The sequence below is a fragment of the Biomphalaria glabrata genome, chromosome 9 (assembly GCF_947242115.1).
Source record: "Biomphalaria glabrata chromosome 9, xgBioGlab47.1, whole genome shotgun sequence".
NCBI classification, from domain to species: domain Eukaryota; kingdom Metazoa; phylum Mollusca; class Gastropoda; family Planorbidae; genus Biomphalaria; species Biomphalaria glabrata.
The window spans coordinates 26,730,599-26,751,447 of NC_074719.1; the positions used below are offsets into that span (position 1 = coordinate 26,730,599).

Consider the following 20,849-nt stretch of genomic DNA (forward strand, 5'->3'; position numbering starts at 1 on the left):
AGAAAAGACTAGAAATAGAGTGAGATTTAGAACTAACAAATATTCACAGAGGACTGGAGTTAAACCGTTAGTAAAATAAGTAACTAGAGACAGAAGACTTAAAAGTCAAGTAGCAATAATACATAGAACATTGAACCATAACTTTGAAAAAAATGTTCCCATTTCATACCTTGCAATCTATAGGGCAGATTATATTTAAGGCCATCTGTTTCTTTGGCCAACAGTTAACAAGCAAGGTGTCTTTTATTCTTATATTATAAGAGCATGTGGCCAGCACAACGACTAACACACCCATTCGAGTTAGGGTGAGCCAGGGGCGTCCTAAAAATCCTGAATTTCAAAAATTCAAAATCCGAGAATCGAACTCAGAAAATCAGGTTCGGAAACCATGCGCTTAACCACTCAGCCACTGCGCCCCCTTATTTATATGTACTTACAAGTCAACATGAGCAAAAACTTTCATTATGATAAAGATGTTGACGAATATCTGAAAATATGGGAGAGATCCCGGTCCTGAGGACTATCTGTGACGTGGCAACGAGCTATTGGTCTATACAGCCCACAGGTTGTGGCGTCGAAGGTCATTGTTGAGGCCTTCTATTATGATTGGTCTCGCTCAAACCCCTCAGTTGGCAAAGTGGGGGGAGTACATTCATACTTGTTCGTCTAGTAGGGGCGTTATAACTATGATTTGAAGAATAAGTCTTAATCTCATATGTCTGAATGTGACTTCATTTCACAGTTGTAGTCATTGACTTACTCAGCGTTTGAGATTGATTCAATGCTGATTGCATTTTGATAACACATTAACAAGAAATCAAAACGCTTAGAAATTTTTAACAAATTGTTGACACACCTTTTTATATTTAAATATTTACGGGAGTTTCTCGTATTTATTTTTTATTTTTAGTGGCCCCCGAAAGGGGAAAAGACGCTATTAGTTTTGTGTGAAATGTCTGTCCGTCTGTCCGTCGTCCCGTTTAGATCTCGTAAACAAGAAAATATATTCAAACTAGAAAATCACAATATTTTAGACCATTCAAAGTTCTGATGCAACGGCTCCTTTTTTTCTGAAAGCGAAAAATCTCATTTTTAAAATCAGTTATGCAAGTATTTTTTTAAATAGAAAAAGCTAATTAGTATGCATTATAAGTTAGACCTAATTTAAAACGAATAGTAATGTTATAAACTTTATTTATTAATGATATTTTCATAGTGTAATTCATTTTTTTTTTTTTTTTTTTTTTAAGGATTCAAATAAGAGATAGTCTTTTCAAAAAAAAAAATATCATGTGTAAGGCATCAGTAAGGCCAGGGGAGGCGCGGTGGCAGAGGCAGAGCGGTAAAGCCCTTGGCTTCCGAACCGGGGGTCCCGGTTTCGAATCCTGGTGAAGACTGGGATTTTTAACTTTGGAATCTTTGCGAGCCTCTCAGTCCACTCAGCTCTAAGGGGTACCTGACATTAGTTGGGGAAAAGTAAAGGCGGTTGGTCGTTGTGCTGGCTACATGACACCCACGTTAACCGTAGGCCACAAAAACAGATGAACTTTACACCAACTGCCCTATAGACTACAAGGTCTGAAAGGGGAACTAGTTAGGCCAGGGGAACATCTATCTTTACATTCACTTTCACCTATCCTTTAATCTGCTGGACCGTTGGGGCACTACACAAGATCTGTTAACCTTCTTTCTCCATTCTTATCTCTCATTTGTCTTTGATAGAATTTCATTCGGATGTTCTTTCTGAAAATATTAAAGCCTGCCTGGGTGGACCACTTCGGGGGCCGATTTTGAGTTTGTGTTTCCACACAAACTGTCTTTTGTAACCTTGTTTTTTTTTTTTTTTTTTTTTTTTTTTTACGATCTCCAGCATTCTACATTTTCTCTATTTGAGATTGAAACAGAAATCAAATTGAGACTTGAAACATTTTGTATTCGTCTCATCATACACGCAGTCAAACTTGTCTCGAGTCATGAAAAAATAAACGCGCACATAAACACACGCACACGCACGCACACACAGAAACACTTTCGTATTCTGTCCATTGTCAAGTATTTTGTTTTAATCTGGGGAGCTGAGTGGCGATCTAAAGAGAAACAAATAATCAAAACGAGGCTCTGTTACAAATGATCAACACAAATATGTTCTCTCGCTAGAGGAAGGAGGATATTACCATAGCAACAAGTGGCAAGTTTTAGTTGAGATTTATTTACACTGAGTAGGGATAGAGATGATTCAGTGATAAATTACAAGTAAAAGAAAAGGTTAGGACTGTATTCTTTCTTTCTCTCATTCTTTCTCTCTTTTATCCTTTCTTTCTCTCATTCTTTCTCTCTTTTATCCTTTCTTTCTCTCATTCTTTCTCTCTTTTATCCTTTCTTTCTCTCATTCTTTCTCTCTTTTATCCTTTCTTTCTCTCATTCTTTCTCTCTTTTATCCTTTCTTTCTCTCATTCTTTCTCTCTTTTATCCTTTCTTTTTCTAATTCTTTCTTTCTCTCATTCTTTCTTTCTCTCTTTCTCTCTCTTTTTCTTCCTTCTCTTGTTTTCACTCTTTAATGTCTCTTCTTTCCCTTCTCACTCTTAGCCTTCCTCAGGGTTGAGCCCAGTTTCTAGCTAGCTATCCACTCTGGTCACATGTTTCTTCTTGTCTTTCTACTCTTCTGTACATCTACCCCCCCCCCCCCTCCCCCTTTTTCCTTTCTTGTGACCCATCTATCCCAGTTCTCATTCAAGTAACTCCCACCCTCCCCTCTCCCAGACTCCATTTCCTTCTATTAGAATATTTCATTTTCATTTGTATCTCCCATTGGCAGCCAACTCTAGCACAGATATCCCTTAGGGCCGTTTGAGTTAACCGTCATGTGTAGTAAGAAGACTGTGTGTCGCCTGGTTTTAGACACGGAATGTTTGAGTAACATGTCTGCTGATGTTTGATACCATTCATTGTGTTGGCTTCTGTTATATTGCAATCAAATAATAGAAAACGTCATATGGCGGACGTTAAGATGTAATGGCTTAAACACAAAACAAGCTGCTGTATGTGTAGCTATAAATCTAATTAGCACTTCTTACGATCAATCTCTTGATTCATTTTGTTTTATTAAATACTTTTTTTGAGAGTAAAGTCTCAAAGGAATAAATATTTTATTTGCTTATCATCTCAGAAAATACAAAACGCAAAAGTTAACAGCTCTCTTGCCTTATTTATATTTACCTCCCCTGTGATGAATTTGTACCTTTCATAAGTTGTTTTCTATAGTGCATATCTCGTTAATTAATTTTGCTTCATTATAATACATAGAAAATCCGTAAAAAACCCTGCTCAACGATCCTCTTCGTAGTTCCTAATGATAAATTAATATATCTTTCATGTCCGAGTAGAATTAATTTCTGGTGTAATTTTCGATGTTAGTAATAGTCTATTGCTGAATATAGTTTAAAAAATAGTGATGTGTATGTACTGACTATTAATCAAACATGCATTCAGTGATCCTACTCTTTCTTTGCTACTTTAGACGTTTGGATTGTACTTGACAATGCAGTGCAATGATAGAGTAGTGTAGGAGATCCCGTCAAAGTGTAGCTTGCATCTAGAGTCCAAGCAAGTTTATCTGTTAAACAGTATTTTCATGTGTTTGTCGCATTCTGCTTGATGTCCATGTAGGACTAACTTGAAGGTGTTGGCCTAATCATAATGGTGGCTGGTGCTTGATGTCCATGTAGGACTAACTTGAAGGTGTTGGCCTAATGGTGGCTGTGAGAGAGAAATGTTCATCATGGGTTGGGGACGAAATGTGTATGTTTGTTTATTGTATGTGTTTGTTGCATTTTTCATCATCCTTCATTCTTATTTGTACACTATCTTTCATTATAATTTGCACATTATCTTTCATTCTTATTTTTTGTACATTATCTTTTATTCTTATTTTTTGTACATTATCTTTCATTCTTATTTGTACATTATCTTTCATTCTTATTTTTTGTACATTATCTTTCATTCTTATTTGTACATTATCTTTCATTCTTATTTGTACATTATCTTTCATTCTTATTTGTACATTATCTTTCATTCTTATTTGTACATTATCTTTCATTCTTATTTGCACATTATCTTTCATTCTTATTTGTACATTATCTTTCATTCTTATTTGCACATTATCTTTCATTCTTATTTGTACATTATCCTTCACTCTTATTCTTAGGCCACTGTCTGACTGTAAGATATTTGCAATGCTATTTGAGAATTCTACTTTACACCCACCATGCACTTAGAAAACTGACACAAAAAAATGTGCATGTGTGTGTGTTTATGTGTCTGTATGTTTGTGTGTGTGTGTGGGGGGGGGGAGCAGATTTTTGTCACGTCGCATATCCTGTCTTCCTTGAACTCCATCGCAGATGCGCACACTTCATGATACGCTGCCAAAAGAGAACTAAAGTTGTGTCCCAGTTGGGGGAGGGTCATCCATCATGCTGGACCGACTTAAACCCCTTATGAGTGTCAGAATAGTCAGTCGGAAAGGACCCCTTGCCCGCCTCGTTGACCAACCAAAATACAGAGACACTCGGAGAAAGAGTTACTGCGCATGTTTGTTAGCATCTTAACTTAGAACATGACCCCTCACGTCAACTTTCCTCCCTCGCAGTACACCCTCCCTCGCAGTACACCCTCCCTCGCAGTACACCCTCCCTCGCAGTACCCCTTCCGTCGAAGTACCCAGCGCCACCCATTGAACGTAACTAAGTATTATGACTTGTATTCTCCATCAGACACACACCAACTTTCTCACAGCCTACTCATTATCGCCCTTCCGAAAAGAATCGATACCAACAGAATTTCCGTGCTAGCAAAGTCACAGAGATCCGTGGAGACAATCCAGACATAATCGACTACCTAGTACTTTAATTTAGCGACCAATACATTATGTATAAGTTAGACATTCGTTTTCTAAGACATTAGACCGCGGGTTGGACCATCATTTGTTTATTGAGGTTTATTGACGAGCAACACAAATATATCACTCTTGTATATCTTGTCATCGTTACAGAAACTTTTATAGGCATTCTCGTGGCCTTAGAATGACAAGAGAATTGTTCTCTTTTTAAAGAGCAAGGCCAATATGGCTCTTTCCACCTGCAACATTTACAAGATCTACAGAGAGTTTATGAATAGACCTTTTTCCATGGAAGGGTTGTAACCAAATTGTTTGCTATGTGGACACATTTGTTCTATTTCATCAGAAGTCCAATGATCGTTTCCACTAGTTAAAGCGCGCGCGCGCGCACACACACACACACACACACACACACACACACACTCTCTCTCTCTCTCTCTCTCTCTCTCTCTCTCTCTCTGGGTGATTGAAGCAAGACCATTCGTAATAGAAGGCCTCAACACTGACCTGTGACGTCACAAACTGTAGGCAATGAAGACCAATAGCTCGTTGCCAAAGACAAAAGTCTGTACGACGTGGCAACGAGCTATTCGTCTTCATTGCCCACAGGTTGCTACGTTGCAGTCAAGTGACGCAGTGGTATAATGTCAATTCTGTGATACAGGGCACTTCGCCAGCTGGTAACAGGCGTGGATCTAAAAGGTGGGTGATAACATCCACATGTAATTGTGGTAGAGACACACAGATGGTAGTAACATAGGTGCCCATAAACATACAGGCTAAACCCATATGTTATGGGGCAGAAGATAAAACAATGGATCCGTTTTTAAACACAACTCACAGAAACTATGTCATCAAATAATAACATTAGTTACTGACCATCTTAAATAAATAAACAGATTGAAGTGTTCACTATATACAAATACTAAAAACAAACAAACAAACAAACTCCACACCATATAAACACATCAAAACATGTCAACTATAAACAGATACTCCTAAAAAAATAAACACATCAATGTGCACCAAACACGAACTACTATAGACACAAGAGCTATTGAGATGGAGGACTAAATCTACTAGTTTTCTGTGCAAACTTACAGCGACACTTGACACTGGCAATATATTTTAACCAAGAATTGTATTTCTCTCTGTGTATGTACAGTTGTATATGTTACACTTGTATTTCCTTGGGGAATGAATACAACGAGTTCAGATGAATCTAACCGACTGTCTGAACCAATACTTTCTGTTTCCCGTGCAGTTTGAGAAGCTCGTCCGGTACAGAAGTGTGCTAGGGGAAATAATTCCATACAACATACAAGTCTACTAATATCACGTGATGTGAGCCGCTTGAATCTTATTGTGTGGGACATTTACTTTAAAGAATAGAAAATTTAACAAATCAAAAGTAATTTATTAATTTAATCAAGATGCTAATGATTAAAACAGTCTCACTTGTCTTATTCACGTGTTTGTTTTGCTATGTAGTTGAAGCGTTCAGCTAAAGGATCCGCTTTATATTTAAAATAAATACCTCATAAATACATTATAATATTTGAATGAATAGAAGGAGGTAACTAATCACTGCATATTTAGCAAGTCCTTATAAAACACAATGAACAGGTTAAAGAACGGAAATACTGAGGATGTAAAATAACTCAGGTACCACCAGGAAGAAATGAGGTTAAAACCATAATTTTGTTACACATCTGCTTTACCAATTATGTAAAAAAAAAAAAAAAAAAAAAAAAAAAAAAAAAAATTACTATAGCTGTAGTACCGTTTACGTATATAAATAATTCTCTTCGTGGCCCAATCATGCCGGACACCACGATGAAAAAGTCACGGAAAGATAACTCTTTTATTTCTGCAAGTCGCACTAGAGTTACCTCACGTAACTTTCGCAGCGACAGAGAGAGAGGCTCGAAAAAAAAAAGGGGGTTGGAGGGGGTTGGCGTCTACTACGCTGTGAGACAACTAGTATAGTGAGGGGGGGTGGCGTCTACTACGCTGTGAGACAACTAGTATAGTGAGGGGGGGTGGCGTCTACTACGCTGTGAGACAACTAGTATAGTGGGGGGGGGGGTGGCGTCTACTACGCTGTGAGACAACTAGTATAGTGAGGGGGGTTGGCGTCTACTACGCTGTGAGACAACTAGTATAGTGAGGGGGGGGTGGCGTCTACTACGCTGTGAGACAACTAGTATAGTGAGGGGGGGTGGCGTCTACTACGCTGTGAGACAACTAGTATAGTGAGGGGGGGTGGCGTCTACTACGCTGTGAGACAACTAGTATAGTGAGGGGGGGTGGCGTCTACTACGCTGTGAGACAACTAGTATAGTGAGGGGGGTTGGCGTCTACTACGCTGTGAGACAACTAGTATAGTGAGGGGGGGGGGGTGGCGTCTACTACGCTGTGAGACAACTAGTATAGTGAGGGGGGTTGGCGTCTACTACGCTGTGAGACAACTAGTATAGTGAGGGGGGGTGGCGTCTACTACGCTGTGAGACAACTAGTATAGTGAGGGGGGGGTGGCGTCTACTACGCTGTGAGACAACTAGTATAGTGAGGGGGGGTGGCGTCTACTACGCTGTGAGACAACTAGTATAGTGAGGGGGGGTGGCGTCTACTACGCTGTGAGACAACTAGTATAGTGAGGGGGGGTGGCGTCTACTACGCTGTGAGACAACTAGTATAGTGAGGGGGGGGGTGGCGTATACTACGCTGTGAGACAACTAGTCTAGTGAGGGGGGGGTGGCGTCTACTACGCTGTGAGACAACTAGTATAGTGAGGGGGGGGTGGCGTCTACTACGCTGTGAGACAACTAGTATAGTGAGGGGGGGTGGCGTATACTACGCTGTGAGACAACTAGTCTAGTGAGGGGGGGGGCGTCTACTACGCTGTGAGACAACTAGTATAGTGAGGGGGGGGGGTGGCGTCTACTACGCTGTGAGACAACTAGTATAGTGAGGGGGGGTGGCGTCTACTACGCTGTGAGACAACTAGTATAGTGAGGGGGGGTGGCGTCTACTACGCTGTGAGACAACTAGTATAGTGAGGGGGGGTGGCGTCTACTACGCTGTGAGACAACTAGTATAGTGAGGGGGGTATACTACGCTGTGAGACAACTAGTATAGTGAGGGGGGGTGGCGTCTACTACGCTGTGAGACAACTAGTATAGTGAGGGGGGGTGGCGTCTACTACGCTGTGAGACAACTAGTATAGTGAGGGGGGGTGGCGTCTACTACGCTGTGAGACAACTAGTATAGTGAGGGGGGGGTGGCGTCTACTACGCTGTGAGACAACTAGTATAGTGAGGGGGGTTGGCGTCTACTACGCTGTGAGACAACTAGTATAGTGAGGGGGGGGTGGCGTCTACTACGCTGTGAGACAACTAGTATAGTGAGGGGGGGTGGCGTCTACTACGCTGTGAGACAACTAGTATAGTGAGGGGGGGGTGGCGTATACTACGCTGTGAGACAACTAGTCTAGTGAGGGGGGGGCGTCTACTACGCTGTGAGACAACTAGTATAGTGAGGGGGGGGGGGTGGCGTCTACTACGCTGTGAGACAACTAGTATAGTGAGGGGGGGTGGCGTATACTACGCTGTGAGACAACTAGTCTAGTGAGGGGGGGGGCGTCTACTACGCTGTGAGACAACTAGTATAGTGAGGGGGGGGGGGTGGCGTCTACTACGCTGTGAGACAACTAGTATAGTGAGGGGGGGTGGCGTATACTACGCTGTGAGACAACTAGTATAGTGAGGGGGGTGGCGTCTACTACGCTGTGAGACAACTAGTATAGTGAGGGGGGGTGGCGTCTACTACGCTGTGAGACAACTAGTATAGTGAGGGGGGGTGGCGTCTACTACGCTGTGAGACAACTAGTATAGTGAGGGGGGGTGGCGTCTACTACGCTGTGAGACAACTAGTATAGTGAGGGGGGGTGGCGTCTACTACGCTGTGAGACAACTAGTATAGTGAGGGGGGTATACTACGCTGTGAGACAACTGGTCTAGTGAGGGGGGGTATACTACGCTGTGAGACAACTCGTCTAGTGAAAGGGGGGGGGGTATACTACGCTGTGAGACAACTAGTCTAGTGAGGGGGGGTATACTACGCTGTGAGACAACTAGTCTAGTGAGGGGGGGTATACTACGCTGTGAGACAACTAGTATAGTGAGTGGGGTGTCTACTACGCTGTGAGACAACTAGTATAGTGAGTGGGGTGTCTACTACGCTGTGAGACAACTAGTCTAGTGATTGGGGTGTCTACTACGCTGTGAGACAACTAGTATAGTGAGTGGGGTGTCTACTACGCTGTGAGACAACTAGTATAGTGAGTGGGGTGTCTACTACGCTGTGAGACAACTAGTCTAGTCAAAAATACTTTCAAAAGTCGAAACTTTCCAACGGAACCTTCAGTTATATAGCTACTTACAAATCTTGTACAAAAGATCTAAGGGTGAGTGCAGTCTCTCCCACTACCATAGAAACCCAGCTGAGACATGAATATTTTGCCAGATGTAACCAAGACAAAGCCATTGTCCATCGGTGGTATAGTTCGTTTTTCTCTTCATTTTGTTTGTCTTTCTTTGGCAAGGGCTTGACTTTAAGTCTTAAGGGAGATTACTGTGAATCAAATCTGGATTATAAAATAGGGACAGAAAGAAATACAGTTTCCTATCAGCAGTGACTGAGTTTTGACAGTATGCTAAAGTTCTGAGAAAATTGACAAATGAAAATGTATTATTCAGGTAGAAGAACAGCTCTAATCAATGATGTATACTCGTATATTCAATCCTGAGTCCTCTGCAGCATCAAGGCCCTTTCCATTCGCCTCGAGGCTGTGTCCACACACACATTGTACAACCCTAATTCCGAGCCTTCTAGGAGACAGTTGCTGTAACTAAAAGATCCGCAGCATTGTTGACACAAGCTTACAAAGTGAGACTAGAACTACTTAACCATCGTCTCAAGCGCAGTCAAAAGCTAGATCTAGATCTTGGAAATTCTCATCTCTTTTTACACATTTTTTACGCTTGTGGATTTAAGAAGCATTTATGGTCTCCCCTTAGTGACAGTGTGTCCTGTGGGTATAGCCATTTACACTGCACTGTGGCTCATAGAGCGAGAGAATGGTGAGTCTTATAAGATGAATAAGAGCTTTTAAGTTGGTTAGAGGCACCCGCTAAATTGGATACCTTTGACTGTGTGAAATAAAAGAATGAAACAAATTGTTGGGGCATGTTTTTAATAGAAAGAAAGAGCATATCACTTTGTTTCTTTTTTATTCAGTATATTCTAATAAGAATGTAATACATGGGCGTAGCCGGGGGGTGGTTGGGGTTCACTCATCCCAGAAAAAAATCCTGTCTACGCCCATGACGTAATATACATAAGAATAGATATTCGATTGACTCATCGTAAGGATGAAGCTAATTATACCACAAAAAAGTTCTATTTTTAGCCAAATCAAGGAGATGTTTGAAATTTTATCTTGTCAGCCAGCACTGAAATGCTGGCAACGAATGAAATAGTTCAACATCTCCCTACTGTTCATGTCAGTTAGGAGAAGTGTTAACAGAATACAGACCAAAAACTTATTTAGTGACCAAGTCTAGGGCATAGTCACATCACACATTTAGTAAGAGCACTAGCGTACACAAACTTATTTAGTGACCAAGTCTAGGGCATAGTCACATCCCACATTTAGTTAGAGCACTAGCGTACACAAACTTATTTGGTGACCAACTCTAGGGCATAGTCACATCCCACATTTAGTTAGAGCACTAGCGTACAAAAACTTATTTAGTGACCAACTCTAGGGCATAGTCACATCCCACATTTAGTTAGAGCACTAGCGTACAAAAACTTATTTAGTGAACAACTGTAGGGCATAGTCACATCCCACATTTAGTTAGAGCACTAGCGTACAAAAACTTATTTAGTGAACAACTGTAGGGCATAGTCACATCCCACATTTAGTAAGAGCACTAGCGTACAAAAACTTATTTGGTGACCAACTATAGGGCATAGTCACATCCCACATTTAGTAAGAGCACTAGCGTACACAAACTTATTTAGTGACCAAGTCTAGGGCATAGTCACATCCCACATTTAGTTAGAGCACTAGCGTACACAAACTTATTTAGTGACCAACTCTAGGGCATAGTCACATCCCACATTTAGTTAGAGCACTAGCGTACAAAAACTTATTTAGTGACCAAGTCTAGGGCATAGTCACATCCCACATTTAGTTAGAGCACTAGCGTACACAAACTTATTTAGTGACCAAGTCTAGGGCATAGTCACATCCCACATTTAGTTAGAGCACTAGCGTACACAAACTTATTTAGTGACCAAGTCTAGGGCATAGTCACATCCCACATTTAGTTAGAGCACTAGCGTACACAAACTTATTTAGTGACCAAGTCTAGGGCATAGTCACATCCCACATTTAGTTAGAGCACTAGCGTACAAAAACTTATTTAGTGACCAATTCTAGGGCATAGTCACATCCCACATTTAGTTAGAGCACTAGCGTACAAAAACTTATTTAGTGACCAATTCTAGGGCATAGTCACATCCCACATTTAGTTAGAGCACTAGCGTACAAAAACTTATTTAGTGACCAAGTCTAGGGCATAGTCACATCCCACATTTAGTTAGAGCACTAGCGTACACAAACTTATTTAGTGACCAAGTCTAGGGCATAGTCACATCCCACATTTAGTTAGAGCACTAGCGTACACAAACTTATTTAGTGACCAAGTCTAGGGCATAGTCACATCCCACATTTAGTTAGAGCACTAGCGTACACAAACTTATTTAGTGACCAAGTCTAGGGCATAGTCACATCCCACATTTAGTTAGAGCACTAGCGTACACAAACTTATTTAGTGACCAAGTCTAGGGCATAGTCACATCCCACATTTAGTTAGAGCACTAGCGTACACAAACTTATTTAGTGACCAACTCTAGGGCATAGTCACATCACACATTTAGTTAGAGCACTAGCGTACACAAACTTATTTAGTGACCAACTCTAGGGCATAGTCACATCCCACATTTAGTTAGAGCACGAATGTATGATAGATATGAACAGTGGTGTAGCAAGGGATTTGGTTGGGTTGGGCTCTTCAGGGGCCACTCGACATTCGACGTCATAACATGAGATAATGTACTTAATAATAATAAAGTGTGGAATACATGGTCACTCATTTACACAACAACACGAATAGCAAGATGGCATTTGATTCATAGTCAATGTAAACAAAAATTCAGACATTCATTTGGAGGAAACCCTCAAGTGGGGGCCCGGTAGGGATTTTCAAATTTGGACCCCCCTCCCTATCTACGCCACTGAATATAAGTAAGGGAGATGACCTCCTAGTTGTTTAGGACGTATTTAGGCTCTTTCAAACTTTGTTTTCTCTGTCTGCTGGTGTCTCTAATTGACACATGGAGCAGCCGACATTCTTACAGGACGTGACTAACTCATGTAATGGTAACTTAATGTAATGGTAACTTAATGTAATGGTAACTTAATGTAATGGTAACTTAATGTAATGGTAACTTAATGCAATGGTAACTTAATGTAATGGTAACTTAATGCAATGGTAACTTAATGCAATGGTAACTTAATGTAATGGTAACTTAATGCAATGGTAACTTAATGTAATGGTAAGTAAAGGCAACATTACTATTTAAAAACAGTTGTAGGTTTCAGTAAGATTGTGCCATAGTCTAAGCCAAGAAACTATGTAAATAACAGACTCCGAAAATAAATTGTCAAATTGTAGATACCACGCATAAAACAAACAGACTGAGAGATACCTGTCCAAACACAACCATATAACAGACAGACTGAGAGATATCTGTCCAAACATATCCATATAACAAACAGACTGAGAGATACCTGTCCAAACACAACCATATAACAGACAGACTGAGAGATACCTGTCCAAACACAACCATATAACAGACAGACTGAGAGATACCTGTCCAAACACATCCATATAACAAACAGACTGAGAGATACCTGTCCAAACACATCCATATAACAAACAGACTGAGAGATACCTGTCCAAACACAACCATATAACAAACAGACTGAGAGATACCTGTCCAAACACATCCATATAACAAACAGACTGAGAGATACCTGTCCAAACACATCCATATAACAAACAGACTGAGAGATACCTGTCCAAACACATCCATATAACAAACAGACTGAGAGATACCTGTCCAAACACAACCATATAACAGACAGACTGAGAGATACCTGTCCAAACACATCCATATAACAGACAGACTGAGAGATACCTGTCCAAACACATCCATATAACAGACAGACTGAGAGATACCTGTCCAAACACATCCATATAACAGACAGACTGAGAGATACCTGTCCAAACACATCCATATAACAGACAGACTGAGAGATACCTGTCCAAACACATCCATATAACAGACAGACTGAGAGATACCTGTCCAAACACATCCATATAACAAACAGACTGAGAGATACCTGTCCAAACACATCCATATAACAGACAGACTGAGAGATACCTGTCCAAACACAACCATATAACAAACAGACTGAGAGATACCTGTCCAAACACAACCATATAACAAACAGACTGAGAGATACCTGTCCAAACACAACCATATAACAAACAGACTGAGAGATACCTGTCCAAACACAACCATATAACAAACAGACTGAGAGATACCTGTCCAAACACAACCATATAACAAACAGACTGAGAGATACCTGTCCAAACACATCCATATAACAAACAGACTGAGAGATACCTGTCCAAACACATCCATATAACAAACAGACTGAGAGATACCTGTCCAAACACATCCATATAACAAACAGACTGAGAGATACCTGTCCAAACACAACCCAAGTATGTAACTGACAATCTGGTCCAAAAACATAAACACATCCATATAACAGACAGACTGACAGATATCTGGTCCAACAACATAACACATCCATATAACAGACAGACTGACAGATATCTGGTCCAACAACATAACACATCCATATAACAGACAGACTGACAGATATCTGTTTCAACAACTTAACACATCCATATAACAGACAGACAGACAGATATCTGGTTCAACAACTTAACACATCCATATAACAGACAGACTGACAGATATCTGGTTCAACAACTTAACACATCCATATAACAGACAGACAGACAGATATCTGGTCAACAACATAACACATCTATATAACAGACAGACTGACAGATATCTGGTCCAACAACATAACCCATGCATGTAACAGATTGCTCATGAAAACAATTTATATTTTACGTATCAAATTATTTTTACAAGAATCAATTTAGTCAGTTGATTTTGAGTACGAACAAACACTCTAGAAATTACACTATATACATTGTTGTTAGTTGACACGTCACACCAACAGAATAACTAACTTGCAGAAAAACTAGTCATTCTCTACGAACTAGACATACATCAAAGTGAAAGAAAATCTTTACAGTAAAAGAAAGTGATACATCTAAGTAAATTGTTTGACCAACAACCACACACACACACACACACACACCAAGACACACACACACACAACTAAAAAAACTATGGTGGATCAAGTGGTACAAGTACACTGTATTGAAAAGAGAATATGGCAACCAATGAAAGAGAAAAAAAGGACGAAGAGAGAGAGAGAGAAAGTAACATTGATACATATAAATAAATATATATATATATATATATATATATATATATATATATATATATATATATATATATATATATATATATATAGATAGATAGATAGATAGATAGATAGATAGATAGATATGAATGTATGTAGGTAGATAGATAGATAGATAGTGAAAGCAAGAAAGAGAGGAAGACAGAGAGTGAAGAAGAGAAAAGGAGGGAGAAAAGAATGGAAGAAGGGGGAGAAAGAGAGAGAGAGGGATTGTGTGAGAGAGAGAGAGAGAGAGATGAGTATAGTGAGAGAGAGAGCGAGGAAATGAGGAGAGAGAGAGGAGAGAGAGAGACATTAATTGAAATATTTTGACTTACGACTTCTGCATATCATGAAGTTGATCTTGTAAACTTTGGAGTTTGACTTCAATTTTATTCTTCTCTTTATTCGTTTCTTCAATCACTCTCCTGGCTTCCTCCAGTTCTGTTTCATACATCTTCTTGATGGCACTCGTCTCTTTGCCCCAGTTACTCTAGACAAAGTCAAGAGGCAAAGTCAAGAAACAAAGTCAAACTAATTCAAAAGACTTATTGATACAAATAATAATGAAAAACATGAGATAACTTTTCATCTAACTATTAGGTGGGAGGGCTTCAACCGTACTGGGCTCTTTCTTCCAGTCACTAATTGGAAACAAATTTCAGCGGCCTTTTCATTGAGCTATTAAACAACTTTCTTAAACCTTTCCTGATCAGGGCCGACCTTAGGCATGGGCAAACTAGGCAGCCGCCTAAGGTCTTCCATTGGTGAGAACCTCGCACAGGACTAAACAATGTTTGTAGGAAAGAAATAGCGAAACTAGTGCCCAAAGTTATTGTACCCTCGCCTGACTTGGTTTGAAATAAATGGCGTGTACTTTTTCTTTCACTGTTTAATTTTTATTTTTCTATTTCATTTAGGAACCACTAAATTCACTTCACCTAGGGCCTCCAATTATCTAAGGCCGGCCCTGCCCTGATGCACATTTTCAGACATAGTTTTTAACAATGTATCAACTCAAAATATCGACGAGTCAAAGTCAGTTTTGTTGTTAAGTGATGCATAGGATTGACATGTTAGAAGACAATTCTTTGGAAGAGATTAGGACCTTCAAACATCTCTTTCAGGATTGTTTGTTTTACATGTTTTGGATTTTCCTTCAGATCTGAAGATACTTTTCTTCCTAGTCCAAACCTCCCGCAGGACGACGGAGGATGGGAGCCGGTAGGGTTTGAACCCGGGACCATCGATAAGTCGGAACGACAGTCCAGTACACGACCAGGCAGCCATCCAGACAACAAATCAATGACAGTCATCGTTCAAAGTGAGGACTAGTGGCAATGAGACCATTGAAAACAATAGATAAGTAGATCACAATGGACAAAACAAAGACTGCCCTAATGTATTGTATTTTAATTTGCTTTCAGGCTTAAACCAAGTTCAGTGTGCTCTGGGCTGGTGGACCTGTAGCTCCAGTTTTCTAATACACGATGCCCTCCCTTAGTTGCTATTAAAACAACAACTCAGCTCCTGACGGGATTCAAACTCGAATGCCCTTGAAATGTAGCCAAGCGTTTAATGTCACTCAGCCAATCTGTTAATGTCACTCAGCCAATCTGTGAATGTCACTCAGCCAATCTGCTAATGTTACTCAGCCAGGCAATTTATACAGACACACAATTTTCATAAACTTTTTTTTATGTGACACATTTTTCTTGTTTCAATACTGCGCTCACATCAAAGTACGTCATTTCCTTGTTCTAGGACTGGTCTAGTCTTCATTGTTGAGTTCCTCTAAGACTTTCACTTTGCTTTAACAAACAGTGGCTAATAATCTCTCGGAACGTATGACACATTCCTAATTATTCAATTCTTTTCTTGCAGAGTTCTTTAACTTTCCACAATTCTGTAAGACTTGAGAGATAATTGGGTGAGTAACCTAGTGTTGAATTTTCCGTTGTCCTTTTCTTTTGTTAATAAAATAAAATGAATTATAATCAGAACTACTACATATAACGTATATGCAATTTTCTTATTATTTTAAATAAGTATTGAAAATTGTTTATATTTATTAAGATAATATATATATATATATATATGTATATATATATATATATATATATAGTTCGTCCATCGTGGTTCGATGATGACCACTTTGTCATCCAGGGGACTGAGGGCTTTGCACTGGGGTTTTATGCCTCCTCATGTGGCTGGTGAGACCTATGTGGGCCCGAAATGTTCGGCCGCACACTGGGCAGGTTATTCCAGCTGGAGATAGTGTCGTTTGCCTTGCTTTACTTTTCTGGCGTTTTTCTTCTGCCAGCGTTGTTCTTTTTTCCTCAACCTGTGCGCCAGTTTTCACAGCGCGACGCCATGATGCTCTGTCATGTGCCTCTGTCTCCCAGGTGCCTGGGTCTATGCTGAACGCCTTCAGAGAAGCTTTGAGGGTGTCCTTGAAGCGCTTTCTTTGCCCACCTTGCGAGCGCTTTCCTTCGCTTAGTTGGCCATACAAGAGTCGTTTAGGGATGCGGTGGTCTTCCATTCTGTAGACGTGACCTGCCCATCGCAGCTGGGACTGCATCAGGATTGTGTGGATGCTTTGCAGACACGCTCTTCGAAGAACTTCTGTATCTGGTATTTTGTCTTGCCATTTGACTTTTAGTATTTTTCTAAGACATGTCATGTGGAAGTGGTTTAGTTTCTTTGCATGTTTACTGTACACTGTCCATGTTTCTGAGGCATAGAGCAATGTAGGGAGGATGACGGCTCTATAGACCCCTAGCTTGGTGTTTGTGGTGATACCACGTCTGTTCCAGACATTTGTAGACAGTCTGCCATAGGATGCACTGGCCTTGGCGATACGCAGGTCGATTTCACTATCGATTTTTCCATATCCTGTCCATTTATAGTAATGCTTGGATCAGAGTAGGCTTTACCAGGAGCAGGTAGATATAAGACTTCAGTCTTGTTCGTATTGACGGTAAGGCCAAAGTCTGAGCATGCTCTTGAGAAGTCACTGACGATGCTCTGCAGATAGTTTTCAGAGCAGGCATTTAGGGCACAGTCGTCAGCAAATTGCAAGTCTCTGATTACTGCTGCATTTGTTTTTGATTTTGCTTTAAGCCGCCTCGGGTTGAATAGGCCACCATCAAATCTGTATGATATATTTATCCCGTTTTTTTCTCTATTTGTGAATGCATCTGTCAGCATAGCGGAGAACATGATACTGAACAGTGTAGGTGCTAGGACACAGCCTTGTTTTACCCCGTTTGATACTTCGAAGGGCTCTGATGGTTCTCCACTTTCTTGGACACGAGCCTTCATGCCATCATGAAATAGTCTCACCATGGTTATGAATTTTTGTGGACAGCCATACTTTGACATGATCTTCCAGAGTCCTTCTCTGCTAACAGTGTCGAATGTCTTTGTTAAGTCGACATATATTGAGAGCAGGTCAGCATTTTGTTCTTGGCATTTTTCCTGGAGCTGCCTTGCTGCAAAGATAATGTCAATGGTACCACGCTCTTTTCTGAAGCCGCACTGGCTTTCTGGTAGTAGACCATATTCTATGTGTTGCATGAGCCGATTTAGTAGGGATGTATGGGGTATCTAGGAGGGGTAGCACCTCTAGTGGACAGGCAGTCGTACCTTCTTTTTGAGGGTAGCTTGGCTCACTCTTGGTCCCCACTCGGTACCCAACTCTCACCTGTGGCTCCCAGAAGCTGTAGCATGCGCATCGGCCACACCCCGGAAACGGCTTAGACTGGCCGGCTAAACCAGGTAGAGGGTATCTGACGTGTCCATGGCACTCAGTACACTGAGGTTCTGTCAAACCTAGCATGTGAAGTCTGGACTTGGCGGCCTGTGCGTAACGTCACAAAACTAGACTAATAGGACAGAATGGCAAGTACCAGCACAGTGCTGTGGAGTACTCAAGATCAGGACAAGATACACAGAAAGTCTCTGGTCATCCACTGCACCCAAACTTGTCCCCGGACGTCTTGACCAAATCTTGCTTCCGGAAAAGGACGGGCTTTAGGGCGAGAGAGTCAGGTCGACGTGTTGCGCGAATCCTTCTCACTTTAATCCAAATTCCAGCGCAGGTCACTTGTCATCCCCCCAACACAACCAAACCAAAGTCCTGTGGCGACAGGCAAGCAGTGAAGCGGTAGGTCTGGGCACACTGGAAGCCGTAGCTGCAACCCTGCACACAGGCGGCTCAGGCCATATGGTCGTTCACCACTGACACAGAGCAGCAGTGGAGTCCGGCAGCCCCCTGAGTGGCTGAGCAGCCCTATTTAGGAGTGTACTGATCACCTCCATAGCATGAGGACAGGGCTAGAAAAGGTGCCCCAAAAATTGCCTGCTCAAAACTACCCTAGCCAGCCTACCGCAGTTGGCGGGAACCCTACTAAGATAATAACACTAATGTTATAGCATATGTTTAAGCCGTGTTCACTATTAGAACTAGCCAGATGTAGCCCTCGGACCACAAGTCCAACCACACGATGTTTGTTACTACTAATAGCAATAGTGTCATTTGGTTTATGGAGTTTTTCAGTTTGCATGACGACTCTCAAGGGCAGTCACTCTTGTTTTCCACCAGAATAATACCAGCAGACATAGCCAGTTTCATTATTCTCCGGATTCTAGTCCGAGTCGTAAACTAAGAGATTGTATGAAAGATAAACTATCATGGGCGTACCCGGGGAATTTATTGACGGATTTTTTGCTTCAATTTTGTTTATTTTAGGTGAGATTTTAATACTAAACCATCACTTTACCCAGCGCAACCAAGGGGGTTTTGAGTTTAAAACCCCTACTAGGGGGGTTTGCGGTTAAAACCCCCCTGTTCTATAAAACAAAACAAAAAAATGCAAACGACAATCTTCAAATTCCAAAAGCATAGGTAAGAAAGATTTTGATTTTAAAACGCTCTTCGAAATTTATGATAAAACCCCTTTGTCAATATAAGACTAAACATACCTTTGCAGCTAAAAAAAACACCTCTTTAATTTTAAAAAAAGCAAATTACTCAAAACTCTATGAGCGTAGCCAATAGGGGTTTTGAATTTAAACCCCTTTCCTCCAGAGGGCTTTCAATTTAAAAACCCCTCCAGATGGTTTAACCCCTCCCTCCAGCGGGGTTTGAAGCTAAAAAATACCTCTTCAATATAAAATAGAAGCAAATTACACACTCAAAATTCTATGAGTATAGGCAAACCCATTGGAGGGGTGTGTGTGAGTTTAAACCCCCTCCTCCAGAAGGCTTTTTAAAAAGTTTAAAACTCCAATAGAGGGTTTTGAGTTTAAAATAAATTCCACTACAGAGAATTTTGAGGCTGAAATCACCTCTCTTTAATATTATTCTAAAGCAAACTACTGTCACCAACTTCTATGAGCGTAGCTAAGGGGGTTTTGAATTTGTTAACATAAAATACTCCAGTGATTTTTTAGCTTAAAACCCCGCAACAGATGATTTTGACGATAAAACTTCCCTTTTTGATTTAAAATCTAAGGCAAAATACAGTCACCTAATTTCAAGAGCGTAGCCAAGAGAGGTTACAACTTTCTACCAGTGGGCAGTGGCTGGGCTCCATTAATAAAGTGCCGTGAATAGTCATCTGCCGAAATTGAAAAATACTAAATGTGGCTCAACAAAGATGGCTAAGACGTATTTTAGGAGTCAATTTTAGAGATCGGGTCTCAATCTAAAAAATCTTATACCGAACTAGGAGTCGACCCCTTAGTAAGGTTGTGACAGAGCGTCGCATGAGGTTTGCGGGACATGTTCTCAAGACAAAATGAATTACGCATAATAAGAGTCGCGATGACATGGAGGCCATTACGAGGAAAGCGCAAACAAGGACATCCTAGTACAACTTGGCGCCTCACAGTAGGTGGAAAGAGGCTTCAGACATTGCCAGTGACATATTTTTGTGGAAGGAGATTGCAGCCCAATGCGCCGAACGGCGCGGGAGGATCTAAGTAAGTAAGAATAGCAGATAAGGTTTTTGAAATAAAACTTTTTAATAGCAGGATAATGCACTATAGATACCCCAGAATATGCATTTTGTTGGCTTTTAATACCGGAAATAGTGTATGGAGACCCCACTTGAGAATTTGCAGCCCTCCCCCAGACCCACTTGCTGGCAAGGGCGGGGAGTCTACAATTTTTCCACTAACTCCGGGAAGTACCTATTC

General features: G+C 40.9%; 1 protein-coding gene across 2 annotated transcripts in view; it reads right to left on the reverse strand.

The window, feature by feature from the left end:
* LOC106050951 (protein lava lamp-like) overlaps window positions 1-20,849 on the reverse strand; it is a 105,467-nt gene that overhangs the window by 69,388 nt on the left and 15,230 nt on the right. For both annotated transcript variants that reach the window (XM_056041852.1, XM_056041844.1), the window contains exon 4: window positions 14,984-15,138. In XM_056041852.1, the coding sequence (XP_055897827.1) occupies window positions 14,984-15,138 (155 nt within the window). The remainder of the gene's footprint in view (window positions 1-14,983; window positions 15,139-20,849) is intronic.